The 14,194-nt window shown below is 39.1% G+C and overlaps 1 protein-coding gene across 4 annotated transcripts in view; it reads left to right on the plus strand.

Annotated features, from left to right (window-relative positions):
* LOC137857186 (mucin-5B) overlaps positions 1–14,194 on the plus strand; it is a 45,564-nt gene that overhangs the window by 3,384 nt on the left and 27,986 nt on the right. For 3 of the 4 annotated variants that reach the window (XM_068683388.1, XM_068683391.1, XM_068683390.1), the window contains exons 4-16: positions 924–1,179; positions 2,612–2,726; positions 4,106–4,193; positions 5,719–5,852; positions 6,232–6,457; positions 7,072–7,197; positions 8,013–8,130; positions 9,383–9,521; positions 10,102–10,203; positions 11,296–11,365; positions 11,621–11,758; positions 12,453–12,617; positions 13,439–13,533. In XM_068683388.1, coding sequence (XP_068539489.1) covers positions 924–1,179; positions 2,612–2,726; positions 4,106–4,193; positions 5,719–5,852; positions 6,232–6,457; positions 7,072–7,197; positions 8,013–8,130; positions 9,383–9,521; positions 10,102–10,203; positions 11,296–11,365; positions 11,621–11,758; positions 12,453–12,617; positions 13,439–13,533 — 1,772 coding nt within the window. Of the gene's footprint in view, positions 1–923; positions 1,180–2,611; positions 2,740–4,105; positions 4,194–5,718; positions 5,853–6,231; positions 6,458–7,071; positions 7,198–8,012; positions 8,131–9,382; positions 9,522–10,101; positions 10,204–11,295; positions 11,366–11,620; positions 11,759–12,452; positions 12,618–13,438; positions 13,534–14,194 lie in introns of those variants that run through there. The other variant, XM_068683392.1, reaches the window with a different exon arrangement.

Genomic DNA, 14,194 nt, shown 5'->3' on the forward strand with positions numbered 1-14,194 from the left:
TGCTGTTTCTTAGGTATGAATATCTCATAACATTTTAGAGTTCACTGAGTATACTAATAACTGATTTTGATCTATGAAGGAAGTTGCCATGTTGTAATTCCTAAATGTGATGCATTAATAGTGCAAACAAATTTGCTCATTTTTGCTTACCATTCTTTCATGTGGCCCAGAAGAGATGACAAAATCATAATGTAACAAGCATGTCTTATTTAATTCAAGGTGTAGATTTCTTTGGTTCATGTTGGCTTTATGCATCTCAGTGGTGTGAAAACTACTTTCTAAAGTGATGTCTTTAATGCACTTAAAGTATCTAGCAACACTATTGACAGAAGTACAACTCAGCTCCAAGACACAAGTTTGTTTGAGATGAAAAGTAAGTAGTTCTGAGCTGACTGCTGAAGTTGGTGGCAGCCTCAGCTGTGGCTACCATTTTGCTGAAAAGCCTGGTGGCCTCTGGAAAGATCTCCAGGACAAAACTCTTGTCTGTGTTAAGGGGTAGGAGTTCCAAGGCAGAAATAACATTTAGGCAGCCAGGATGGGATTGTCCTCACTCCACTTTAGATATCTAGAATGTAGATTTATGTCTCTATCTAAGGAGACACCTCTCAGCAACCTTTGTAGACAACAGAAAGAAACAGGCAGCCTTGAAGCAGGTTTCATCTCCCTCCTAGCTAGATATCTAAGATAGGGAAGCTAAGTCTCTTCTGCTTCATTCTGTTAACTTCAAAGGAGCCGGGGTTTGTCTGATCAATTGGAGGTTTCTCTGAAATGGATTTCTAATGAAATTGCGATGAATCTCATTCCTACAAGCTGGTATCTTCCAGGGGGTTTACATTTTTGCATTCAAAAAATCTCTAATATTTTTCAACAAAAACCTCATGCAAGGTGACTCATTAACCTCCCTCCTCTGAATCTTTCTTTAGTCCATGTCTCTACTGTTGGAAGGAGTGAATGTGCCACCTGGGGCAATTTCCACTTTCATACGTTTGACCATGTTAAGTTCACTTTTCCTGGAACCTGCACGTACGTCTTTGCTTCTCACTGCAATGACAGCTACCAGGACTTTAACATCCAAATCAGGCGCAATGACAAAAATAGTCACCTTATCTACTTCACGGTCACCATTGATGGGGTGATCCTGGAGGTGAAGGAGACTGGCATCACAGTGAATGGAAACCAGTAAGTAATGACTGTATGGCTGTTTTCTTGTGTTGTCATTTTATTGCTAGGTGTTAGCAATCAGTGGTCTGTCTAGAAAGGAGTCCCACCATGTGGAGGTGCAAACAGCTGCATACGATCTGTTCATAGCACGTTGAAGATGGTATTGTGAAGAGTCCATCTTGTAGTGGTGCAGATGGCAAGAAGCATGTGAACTACACTTCCCAGGGTTCAACAGCAGTGCAGTAAGAAAAGGCAATGTGTATGTAACAAAACTTAAGGTGTAGGTTTCCTTAATGTTGCTTCTGTTTGGTGGGATTGAGGATGAAATCAACACTTTATTGAACTGATTTTGTAGTAACTCAGTATTTTTTTTCTCAAAACATTATTTCTGTGACACTAACCGTAGTGTTGTTGCTATTCAGAAACAGATCATCCTTTTAGAAAAAGTTTGCTGTTTCCAGATAGATTCATCTAGAAATGGCACTCCTTTGCAGATCACAGCTTGCATTGGGGTCTTCTATGCAAAGCCCAGAATTTTCAAAGTCATAATCCATGCCTTTAATTCCAGTGTGAAATAAACCTGAAAGCAAAGTGCAAGCAGAAGGTTAAAAATACTCCATGAATAAACACTCATGTGCAATAGTAATGAAAGCTGGGTGTATTTATAAGGGCAAACTTCATGAGAAGTGCAGTGTTCTGCTCCCAGCATATAGGTATGAAGGGCTGAGGCAGGTTTTATCTCTGAGAAGAACACTCACAATCTTGTTGGAGAGAAAAATCACAAACATTATGGGCTGTCTTCTATTGATAGCCATCCATAAACAGCCAAATACATAATAACATAACTCAGATGTATCTCCTAAATCAAAGGACAAGAAATCTTCCATTTTGAAACCATTTTCTGATTTATATATTTTGTTTGTTTTTTGGGTGGAGGGGGGAAGTTAGGAAAGTGAATAATAATAGCCTTAGTTAAATCAAAAATTAACATGTCTCTGAGTCACATCAGTACATTGGAAGCAGAACAGACCAAAATGCATTTGTGACTTCAAAATACCAAGGAAAATACTGGAGAGATTATGATAACCTGTGGTATCCTCAAATGGGGAGCGATATCCCAGTATTGTGATCTTGCTCCTTATAATGCTTTGAATTAGGGCCTCAGTTCATGTAAACAAGGAGTGCTGCATTGGTATAGGTAGAGTGGTGAACTTGCTATTGACATGCTCATAACCAAAATACATTGTGTTGTGGATTAAGATTATTAGAATGTCACAGTGGACAAGGTGATAGACCTAAATTAATGCATTAATGAGGATGAAGGCTGACCTTGAAAAGAATATCTCCATGGCTTATATGCCTCCTTTTGACTCTAGTTCTTCTATATTTCTGAGAGGGTTTTATTTATTTATTTTCCAATGCTATCTGTTTTGTTCCCTCTAATTTCCAGGATCCCCATGCCCTTCAGCTTGAAGAGCATCCTGATTGAGGACACCTGTGCTTACTTCCAAGTCACTTCCAAGCTGGGTCTGACACTCAAGTGGAACTGGGCTGACACTCTCCTAGTATGAACAGCCAGTTAGTTGTTTTTCTCTTGGTGAACCTCATCAATGACGAAAAGCAGAGCTGGATGCAGGCACCGTGTTGAATACTGAGGGGTGGCAGAGGGGGGAGGTATCACTGTGTCCATAAACTGATGGGGACATACCACACTAGTTAATTGTTTCATGGGGCAGGGCAGTAGAGTTGCAACACCCAGGCCTCCCTAAGCAATTTTACGTGACAAAAGCTGCCACTGTTAACCCTGGAGATAGCATCTCTATAGTTATCTGCTTCCTGCATGGGGCGCTGGCAGATACACAGCTAGTGCCCCCAGCTCTGACTTGCTAGTTACCCTCTTTCTCAATTCACATCACGTGTGGGAAACTAATCGGTGTGGTCAGTGCAGACCTTGGCCTCTCTCATTCCAGGGCATTGCTGTGGGGGAGTTTCCCTCTATACATTCACCCCAAAATACCTTCTGCAGTGGTAGTGTATTTACGCTTTTGGGTGTGAGCATTTATCCTCCATAATCAGGACTGAGATTAAATAAATGGAAGTTGTATGTCATGTTTAGTAGGCCAAAGAGACAGAAAGAGGGTAGAAGGTGAACACAGAGGGGAAAAAAGATCAGGAAGCAATCAAGTTGTAATTTAAATACTGGTTTAATGAAGTATTTGCTTCCCCCTCCCTCTGTACTAGTCAATACCTGAAGTGTTACAGGCATCACCTGTGCAGCAGACACAGTTTTAGCGTGACATGCCTGTAGAAAGCACTGCCTTTTGTAAGTGGACCTGAGTCATGCCACTGTTACCCTCCAAGCAAGTAGGAATGATTAAGTTCAATAGTTCTATCTAGCAAGGCTGTAATGTGTTAACCTGGCTCTCTGTTGCCTCTGTGTATGGGCAGAACAAGTTATGCTGGGCAGACCCACCCATAGCAATGTTATGAAGTTTTCCATTTAGCCTATGAACTAGAGAGAGAGAGAGAGAGAGAGAGAGAGAGAGAGAGAGAGAGAGAGAGAGAAAAGATACTGCTAAAAGCTGCCCGGAAGCTGATTTTTCACATCTTCCAGCATCAGGGCACAGTTAGCTGCCCAGTACTCTCTACTGGGAGACCCTGGTCCAAGGATTAGTCCAGTATTCAGAACACTGCAGTTAGCTGTTTAATAGGTAGTAGGAATGTCAATTGTTGGAAAATCATCATCTCATCTGAATTCAGCCTGTCTACCAGTAGGTTTCATGGCGGGTTTGTAACTGAAAAGGGGACTTCTGAAAACAGGTAATAAAAAAAAAAAAAACATTTCTGCCAGTGTGCTTTTTTATAGTGAACCATCTGGTAATATGCTGCTGTTGGGGGAAAAAGCCTTTAAACTCTGTGTTTCCTCTCTGCTTTTGTTTCTTAGCTGGACCTGGAAGAAACATATAAAGAGAAAATATGTGGTCTCTGTGGGAACTATGATGGCAATAAGAAGAATGATCTGATTTTGGATGGTAGGCCATGAATGCAGTGTGTTCCACAGAGAACAGGAGTGTGTTAATATATGGCATGAAACTTGAATTTTGTTTCCTCTGAGTGGGGTTACAGTTTTCCTGACAGACGCCCTGAAATACCCCAACGTTTCTATAGATGGGAGGTGCAACGTAAGAAGTTGTGGGATGATTTGAGATCCTCTGCTGCTTGCAAACTTGCAAGTCTCTCAAACCTCATCAACCCAGTTTAATTGCCCAGTTGTCATGTAGCAACATTGCCAGGTTTCCAACTGATAGTACCAAACTTTAAGGAACTTGTAGTCTCAAATGAGCCATGACTGCATTTTCTGTCTTTCCATTTTCATCATTATACAGTTGGGTATCAAGTGTGATTAGTTTTGGCTCTGAAATGAAATGACAGTGCCATGGCTGACCCAGACAGATTTCACTGAGCATCTTTACAGAAACCGTGGTGCCATCCACTGACACCTTCAAATATTGCACTGGGCTGGAAAGGCCAGCACAGCAAACAGATGAGGCTACCATCCTGCAGCATGGTGTGTGAGTGGAAAGAAAGCTGCATCCCAGGGTACTAAATGCAGGACTAAAGCCAAAACTGTAATACCATCCCTTCATGTAATACCTAGACTTTTTAGGTCACCAGAAAAATACTGTCATCTACCTCACCCCTTCAGAAGGAATTGTGAGATTTGATTAAATATACCAGTCGTAGTGGTAGATTTGGAGCTCATTGTCGTACTTGATATTAAACTTTTTTGGGCACATCTTAGTCATGTTTCTTCCCTTTACTTCACAGCTGCAATCTGTAAAACCTAGAGCCAGTTCAAAATTTTCTGAGGTAACTGTTTTCTGTTGCAAAGCATTGCTCTAAGAAAAGCAAGGCTCTTCCTTTATGTTTCTGGTTCCACTGGAACCAATATCCACTGGAATCCAGTATTTCTGGTTGAAATATTTATATTTCAAACTTCTGTTTGTCAGAAAAGTTTCGCAGATCTAGGATCTATCTGGTAATGCCTTGGTCAAGTGTACCCCTATAACTAGTGTAATACATATATTGTGTGCCTGTCTTCTCATCTTGTCTATCCTTTGAAAAGTAGTAAGTTCATGGATGATTATGAGCATATGCACCTAAGCCTGCACTTTAGGATGTGATAGTAGAATGAAAACTAAACTGTATGGCAATTACACATGCAAATACAGAATTCTGTAAGTCCAAATGCACCCATAAAAAAATGAACTCTGAAAGTTATGACATGCAAGAGAAAGGTCAATAATCTCATGTGATTATTACTGCCCAGGCTGCCAGCAGTTCTTGATACAAGCATGCCAAATTCCTGATTCTAGTCCAGCAGATATTATGCCAGGCTGTTATTTTTTATATTATGATTGCTGTGGTTAAGCTGAGGCATTCAGTAAAGACCATACTTTGGGCCTTACAGCCCAAAAATGAAGTGCATATTTATAGCAAAATGGCTAATCTAAATGATTGCAGGCAGTCACTCAGATGAACCTGGGGATTTTGCAGGATATCAAATGCACCCAAGGCAGTTTGGGAACTTTCACAAAGTTGAGGATCCATCTGAAAAGTGTGCTGATGTGAGTCCAGATGACCACACTGGAAGGCATCCTAGGAGGGAAGATGATAGATGCAGTAAATATGTAAGTATGTGTGGCTAAGGAGTATAAACCCTCCTGAACTACAGTCCTGAAGTGACTGTATGAAACAAGGGCTATTTACAGAGCATGCAGTGAACTGATTTTGTCAGGAGTCCACCATGAATCTTGGCAAAATGTTATTGTATAGTTGAAAGAATATCCTATTTGTAATGTTAATGAAAGAGGTCGTGGGAAAATACACAATTTTATGATAGCTTCCAGTCCAAGAAAAAAACATAACAGAAGATCAGACCTATGTGGCCTCTGGAGTTCCATGAACTTGTGTCATTAGGATGCACATCCAAAAACCTGAAAGTTGGTAAAATGTCAATTATTTCTTTTCTTTTCTTCTTCCTCCTTTTTTTTTTTTTTTTCCCCTCAGAAAAAAATGTGCAAGAAACTTCTCTCTCATTTTGGAAACTGCCCCAAAGTGGTTGCTTTCGATGATTATGTAGCTACCTGCACTGAGGATATGTGCAGCTGCATGGTTAATTCTTCTCACACCGATTTGGTTTCCAGCTGTATATGCAGCACTTTAAACCAATACTCTCGGGACTGTGTCCTCAGCAAGGGAGACCCAGGGGAATGGAGAACCAAAGAACTTTGCTGTAAGTAACTACTCCTCTGGAGATCTCTTTCAGGTTAGACATATATGTACAAACCCTGATCCCAGCAGAGCAAAGATAGGAACTCTGTTAACTACAGTGAATTAATCTGTAGAAGTACTTCTGACAGAAACATTGTTAATGGAAAAGCTAGAAATTTAACTTGATTTTACTTCTTAATTAGAACTTATATTAGGATATCTTCCCCCTCCTTATGGCTTTTTTTTTTTTCCAGTTATTGTTTGAATTTTACCATGCACAGTTAATTTATAATTAACCTTGTTTTAAATTTTTATGTCTAGTCCAAAGAAGTCACTGAGAAGTTTAACACATTTGTTCTTAAATGGTCCTCAACTCAGTAGCTGCAGGTACTGGGCAGGAAATCACCATAAATTTAGGGGGAAGGCTACTGGTAGTTCTTCCAAACAGCTGCTGTGAATTGGGATAGAAGACTAATGCCAGAATGACTGATGTTTGAGGCAAAAATAAGTTATTACAATATGATAGAGAATTCCCCAGCCAAGATATGGGGGAAAGGAGGAAGGAGTTGGGCAGCAATGCAAAGATTTTAGAGCACTTATAACAGTAACATACCATATTTTCATTTGGTCTTGCAGATCAGGAATGCCCAAACAACATGGAATACATGGAATGTGGAAATTCCTGTGCAGATACTTGTGCTGACCCAGAAAGAAGCAAGATTTGCAAAACCCCATGTACAGATGGCTGTTTCTGTCCTGCTGGTAAAGCATCTGCTTCTTCCTATTGGTCTCACACATCAAGGGACAAAGAGGGATATTGTTCCTTTTCAGTTAGTGGCAATTTTTTTTCTTTATGATTTTACACTAAAAGCAGTGAACAAACTGTTTCTTCTAGCATAATTAAGCAACTTCCATCTTGGAAGAGTCAGATCTCTAAAGATCCAAGATCATAACACTGAAGAAGGGGAGAGAAAGAATGTTTTCCTACAGACTAGGCAGAAAAGAAAAACAAAAGTACAGATGTAGAAAAGGGAAAGAGGTTCTCTAGACAGTAGAAATGCAGCTGAGGATGTCTGGTGAGATACCTCCCTATTACAAGTGTAGGTGTATATCTAGCCTATGGGATGATAGCTATGACTGTAGGTTAAGTCACATGTAAAATAAATGCATTGGCAGGTACATGCTTGAGCAGTTTTGCACATGCAGAATTTGAGTTCTGATTTGCTAGATGCACTATTAGAAATGGATGAAAACTAGCTCATATGTTTACAGTCTGGCATTTGACAATCCTGCTTAAGGTGTAGGATTATGGTAACATGTAGAGATACTCTTTTGCTTTTGTATTGCTGTGTTGCTTTTATTTGAGGTCCAGTAAAAAATGCTTCTCATCAATTAACACCTGAGAGGGCCTGGTGTGTTGTTTTCATTAAAATATACCCCAATCATTTACAGAAATGCTGAATCCTCCAGAGTTGTTTTTTTTTTTTTTTTTTTTTTTTTTTGCTTATTCTGATCTTCCTTCGTGGTGTTTCCCAGACTCACCTGAGGAATATTAACTAGCAAATATGTCTGAACAGGAACCATCCTTGATGACCTCGGTGGCAAAAAATGTGTCCCCAGAGACAGCTGCCCCTGTATGTTTCAAGGCAAAGTCTACCCATCTGGAGGGACTTACTCTACTCCTTGCCAAAACTGGTACTGTTATGAACTTGATTGCAGTAACAAGGAAGAGGCAATTATTGCAAAGCATTGATGACTTTCATTCTGTTCCTTTCTCCTTTTTGCTGTTCCTAATGTCTTAAGGAATTATGACACCAATACAAAAACTGAGGTCTGAATTGCAACAGCCTTCAGAAAAACTTTGAGGCAGCCCTCAACCTCACATAGCTATCACCTTACCTTAGAATTGCCAGCAAGTATTGAGCCTAAGTTACTATAATGCAGAAAAATGAGATTATTTGCTGGTTAGTTTAAAAGCACTGGCCACTGAAGTGGAGCAGAGGGTCGTACCATGTTAATGAGTAATTTTCAAGCCATCTCTAGATCTATAAAGGGCTGTTCCAAGGCTTGGATCTCAAAACTCATGATTCTTGAGAATTATTTGGTTTTGAGCAAAACTTGTACCTTGAACCCATATCTACTCTGCAATAGTGAAATGTGATAAGACCTTGGGCATGTTCTTTTCAGGAGAGATATTTCTTACTCTGATATCTATCCAGTAAATGAACAATTCTATGTGTTTTTGTGTTTCTGAAATACAGTACATTTTCTTAACCTTAGGAATAACCTTTTCTGTAGGGAGCAGTGGATTACACTGTGGTGCATGGTTGGGTAGAGCAGATATTCTGCAAACCCCTTTGGATCAAGTATTTTCTACGTTGTCCTCAAATGCAGGAAATACTCTTCAAAACCTGCAGTTTTGAGGAAATGACCTTGATGGGCTTTGGGTGATTCCCATATAGCAACATCCTTGCTTACTCTGCAGAAAGCCTAAGCTGACGTGGCCTGGCTGTTCTCCCTTTGTGTTCACAACTCTAAGAACTGACAAAGCTCATTAACTCAGGTCCTCCACAGTAAGCTGCTGAGAAGTCACATCAGCAACTCGCTGAATGGTTGCATCAATAACATGAAATGTTGCAAGATCCTGCTCAAAGAGATTCTTCATTTTAAAAAGTTAAGTAACTAATTCAGGACCTGGAATATTTCTTGACCAACTCAGTGTCTCTGAGGGATTTAGTTTAAAGCTGAGTACAGCTAACTCCAATCAATAGGCATTCAACTTTTATACTCTAAGGGCATAGTACAGAATCTTCCTCCTGCTTGGATTTAATAAGCAGATGAATAACAAACAGCTAATAAGACAGAGGTTCCGATCAGATACAGATCTCAGTCTTTGCTCCTTTAAAGTATATTTATTCTAATTACTTCTTTTTTGGATTTTGTATAGTACTTGCAAAGGAGGCCACTGGAGCTGTGTCTCTCTGCCATGTTCTGGAAGTTGCAATATAGATGGAGGATTCCATATAACTACGTTTGATAATAAGAGGTTCAATTTTCATGGTAACTGCCATTATGTCTTAGCTAAGGTATGAACAATCTCCCATTTCACTCCTGAATCTCTAGACAAGAATGAAGCATTAAGCTGTGCTGGAGCTTGATATAACTTCATTTGATTAAATGACCTCAATCCAACAAAGCACTTCAACACATGCTTAATCTTAAATCATGTAAATTTTTCCATTTGCAATGGACTGCAAGTCAACTGTGATGTTAAGCATCAAGCTTTTGCAACTTCAACACAGTTTTACATCTTTTTTTTTAGTGAATTCATTTTCTTATTCGATTTATTAGTGTAGATTAAAGCATTCTTCTGAAGCTTTCTTCACGTGACTGTCAAAAGTAAGTGGATGAGATGATTACTTCACAAAGATTGACTGCCATGTGACTGCAAATACATGATCTGCACAGGTTGATGGCAAAAAAAAATGAGGGAAAGGCAGTGATCATTCTTGGTTTTGGCAATGAAGTAAAACTGCAGTTAGAGATTAAATGCACCACTTCTTTCGTTATTACATTTTAGCCTTTCAGAGACACGTTTTTTCCCCTTCTAGCTCCCTTCCTATAGCATGCTAACAGTATCTGCACATTCCTTTCACCTCTTTTCAGAACACTGATGACACATTTGTGGTGATTGGAGAGATCGTTCAGTGTGGGACATCAAAGACAATGACTTGCTTAAAGAATGTAATAGTCACACTAGGAAGAACTGTAAGTAACTTGCCTTAGCTAGTGACACACAATCTGTCACTTTTATTTAGGTTCAAAGATGGGATTTCTCTAATACTGTGGACTCATTTGGATCAGTTGCAGTCCTGACACTGCAGGATTAATATCAGCAGATGATATCGTGCATGTGTTTATTACTTTTGTTCTACAAGAGTTATTTACTTTCCACTCCTTTCGGATTCTGTTCTCTTCAATTTATTTAGAGGCAGATGGTTCAAAATTATCTTTGTTGTGGCTTCCTGTCTTTTCCGTGACTTTAAAGTTTTTAATTTCTTTATTTTTGATAGATGTACATGTATGTTTCTCTAAGAGTCTTGTATTTTTATAGCAGCTTTGAGTCCTGAGGTTTTCCCTAATGCAATGAGTGAAGTAGTAGAATTTTCCAAATGAAGGCCTGAGATGTCTCCTACTGAATATTATGCCATGATTCAAACTGAATTCAATTGAAACAGACTTAGAATAAACCTGTGTATATTTAGGAGTCCAAAAATAGTATCCCTAAGGCCTGGATTCATTACGTCTAAATGATATTTAATTAGTGTAGTCCTAGCCGGGTTAGGAGACTCAGCATCTTAACCTCCTTCTGTAGTCAGCAAAGGAAGATAAGGATCTTCAAAGGACAAATCAGTCCACCTAATACATGAGGCGGCTTCTGGAGGTGTCTCTGCCCATGGGAGGAGTCATGTGTATGTCTATGAGTGATAGAGCAATGTCTCTATGAGGGAGTTTGAGTCAGGTAGCTCTCATTTTGGGTATGTTATATTTTCAGTGAGATGGATCTGAACCTACATGAAACATCTTGAGTGCAGTTCTCCAAGAGATAACTAACCTGTTAAGTAAGCAAGAGGACTTAGTCAAGGTTGTTGTCTATGGAGATGTTTTTTTGGTTTGTTACGGAGTACAGATTTGTTCTGTGGCACTGTATGGTATCCAGACACTGAGTTATATTGAACTCATAGGTAATGATGTTCTGAAGACATAACTTGTTAATGTTTATGGAAATTTGTGAGGTTGTGTTGTCTGTCTTGTGCCATATGCATTCATTACTATGGGCTTTTTGCTTTTTCCCTGCAGACAATAAAAATATGTTCCTGTGGAAATATCTACATGAACAATTTCATTGTGAAGCTGCCAGTAAGCAAAGGTAAATGTCTTCTCCACATCATTCTCAGACTAGCCTGCATCTATTTAAAGACAGATTCCTGCTCCTTTCTCTGAAGAGCCAGACCGTGCCCCTTGTCAGATCCCTTTGACCTAGGTAGATACAAGGTCTGGGAATCTCTGGGGATTCCGGTGTGCACACAATGCACTGGTAAAAGGGAATTCCTGTTTACTGAGCTTTATAAGGATTTGCAGGTATATACATACATTTTCATTTCTCTTTTTTTTTCCTTTTTAGATGGCATCACCATCTTCAGACCCTCTACATTTTTTATCAAAATCTTGAGCTCAGTTGGAGTACAGATTCGAGTGCAAATGAAACCTGTGATGCAGCTCTCCATAATGGTTGATCATTCTTATCAGAATCGCACATCTGGTAGGACATATCACATTCTTTCAGTTTGCTCTTAGACAAGCAGCTACAACTTGATTTATCAGTTTAAGCGAATAAATTATTTCATTTTATATTGGCTTTGGTGTGTTAGAACCTTTGATTAAATCTATAGCCTTCCTGGAACAAAGGATTGGCCAAAGCCTTCAATTTGCTGCAGAAAGTAAGATAAGCTATGTGATATTCAGTGTGTGCAGATCTTTTAGACTCTATCTGTAAAAGCAGACCATCATCAGAGACTTATGAGATTCAAGTTAGGATCTTGGTTTTGTCACCTATCTTCCATTAGCATCACTTATTTTTTTTGTGCTACTGTTTCCTATCTGCGTATTGGGATAATATCCCATCTCTCCAATTCATTTTGTTTTGCTTTTGCCATTTTCTCTGATTATAAATTTTGGGGAAAGGAACTCTCCTTCTGATGGTGTTTAATGAAGCACATTTAAGCAGCCTCCAATCTCTGTGCTATCACTAAGTACTACTGTAAGGCAGAAAATAATAATTATGGACTAAAGACAGTAAGTATACTGTCTGATTTGTGGGAACTTCAGGAAAATGAGCTACTTTCAGGCAAGTACCTTTATAGATCTAAGGGTATTTATCTTGGAGTCATTCCTTTTTCCACTCATGTGATTTCTTTTTTTTTTTTTTTTTTTTTTTTTCTTCCCTGCCACCCAAGGTCTTTGTGGCAATTTCAATAACATCCAGACTGATGATTTCAGAACAGCCACTGGAGCTGTGGAAGATTCAGCTTCTGCTTTTGGTAACTCTTGGAAAACTAGAGCCAGCTGTTTTGATGTTGAGGACAGCTTTGAAGATCCTTGTTCAAACAGTGTGGATAAAGGTAGCAGGCTTTTCATTCATGGATTATCAGTGCTAAACAATTTTCCCATGATAAATAACTGAAAAAGCTTTAGAAAGCTCGTAGACATCAAACACTACTGCCTTTGAGATTATTATGAGAGAGAACACATTGTTTTTTTGCAAGTCGCTAAGGTGGCAGCTTTGCTCTTTTTTTAAAAAAGACACACTTCTGCAGAGAGAGCCAACACCTTATTTGATGGCTTGAAAAGCACACACAACATCAATGAGAACAATTTAGGTTTAAGGCAGAGCATAATTGGTTGTCAGTATCTGGGCCAGATCTTCATCCCATCTAGGTTGTTACAGCTGTGCTGAAGTCAATAGGAATAAGTTGTCAAAACTACTGACTTCAGTAGGCACTTTTGTACTAGGTGCCCTGTCCAGCTTCTCATTTTGACTGGGTTTGACTATATAGAAGATTTAGAGGGTAGTCTCCTAGGTATTACCATAATAAACCATAATAAAAGCCCACTAAATATTATATGCTTTGTGTTATTGTTTGCCTATATTTCATAAAGAACTATGAGAAACAATGAAAATGGAGATTTTTTTCTGATGTTCTGCAAATCCAGTCAGAGTAACAGTGTTACTACTTGGAAGGAGGAAACTTTTCTTTCAGGAAGATGACAGTTTACCCATCCAATTATGCTTATCACCATGTTTTTGCCCACTATTTCCTTCCAGCATCATTTGAACACTTCAGGACATTCTAGGTCTGTGTGATACCTGATAAGAATATTAATTCACATAGTGGTGTGATTTAAGTGACTGTGGGCACTATTTTTTTTTTTTCCCATTCAGAAAAATTTGCCCAACACTGGTGTGCTCTTCTGTCTAATACCAGCAGTGTGTTTGCTGCCTGCCATTCTGTTGTAGACCCTGCTGTGTACATCAAGGTAAGGCACTGGTCTAAATCAGGGGCTTATTCTTGTCCAGAGGTTGATCCTGCCACGAAGGAGGTCTGGTCTTCAGGAGTGAAATAGGTTTTAGTAATGCCAGTTTGGAAATAGATTCAGTGATGCTGATGAGAAAAATAACAAAACGAGAGTTTATGCAAGATATCATGGGACTTTTTGCTTGCTATTTGCTTGCTTGAAATATTAAGTGACTTGTTTTCCATGAGCATCCCTGCTGTCACTGACAGTTCCATTGCATGATCCAGAAGCAAAATGGGCAAAATAGGGTTCGCTGTTTTTGAAAACTGTTCAGTCTTTAAAAAGCTAAATCAGTGTTTCTGTTGGGAGTCAAGCAGAGGTTTCATACTCCATGGATTCCATCTGATTTGCTTTTAAAGTCACATCTAGTGGGAGAACATACATTGTTTATAACCCATTTATTACTAAGGAGACATTTTGCTCTTTGTATTTAGAATGCATGAAGCCGCCCACAAGTACTCTTGGTGTTCAGCTGTATAATGTTGTTGATGAAGTTGACTGAGCAAGCAAGTTACTGCATTTCTGTGAATAGTAAAGTAGGTTCTGCAAAAATTGCAGAAAGTTCAAGTAGGGTCTGTATGAGATACAACTTACTGAGAAAATATTTGACCCTGAAATTTTG

The sequence above is a fragment of the Anas acuta genome, chromosome 5 (genome assembly GCF_963932015.1).
Source record: "Anas acuta chromosome 5, bAnaAcu1.1, whole genome shotgun sequence".
Lineage (NCBI taxonomy): Eukaryota > Metazoa > Chordata > Aves > Anseriformes > Anatidae > Anas > Anas acuta.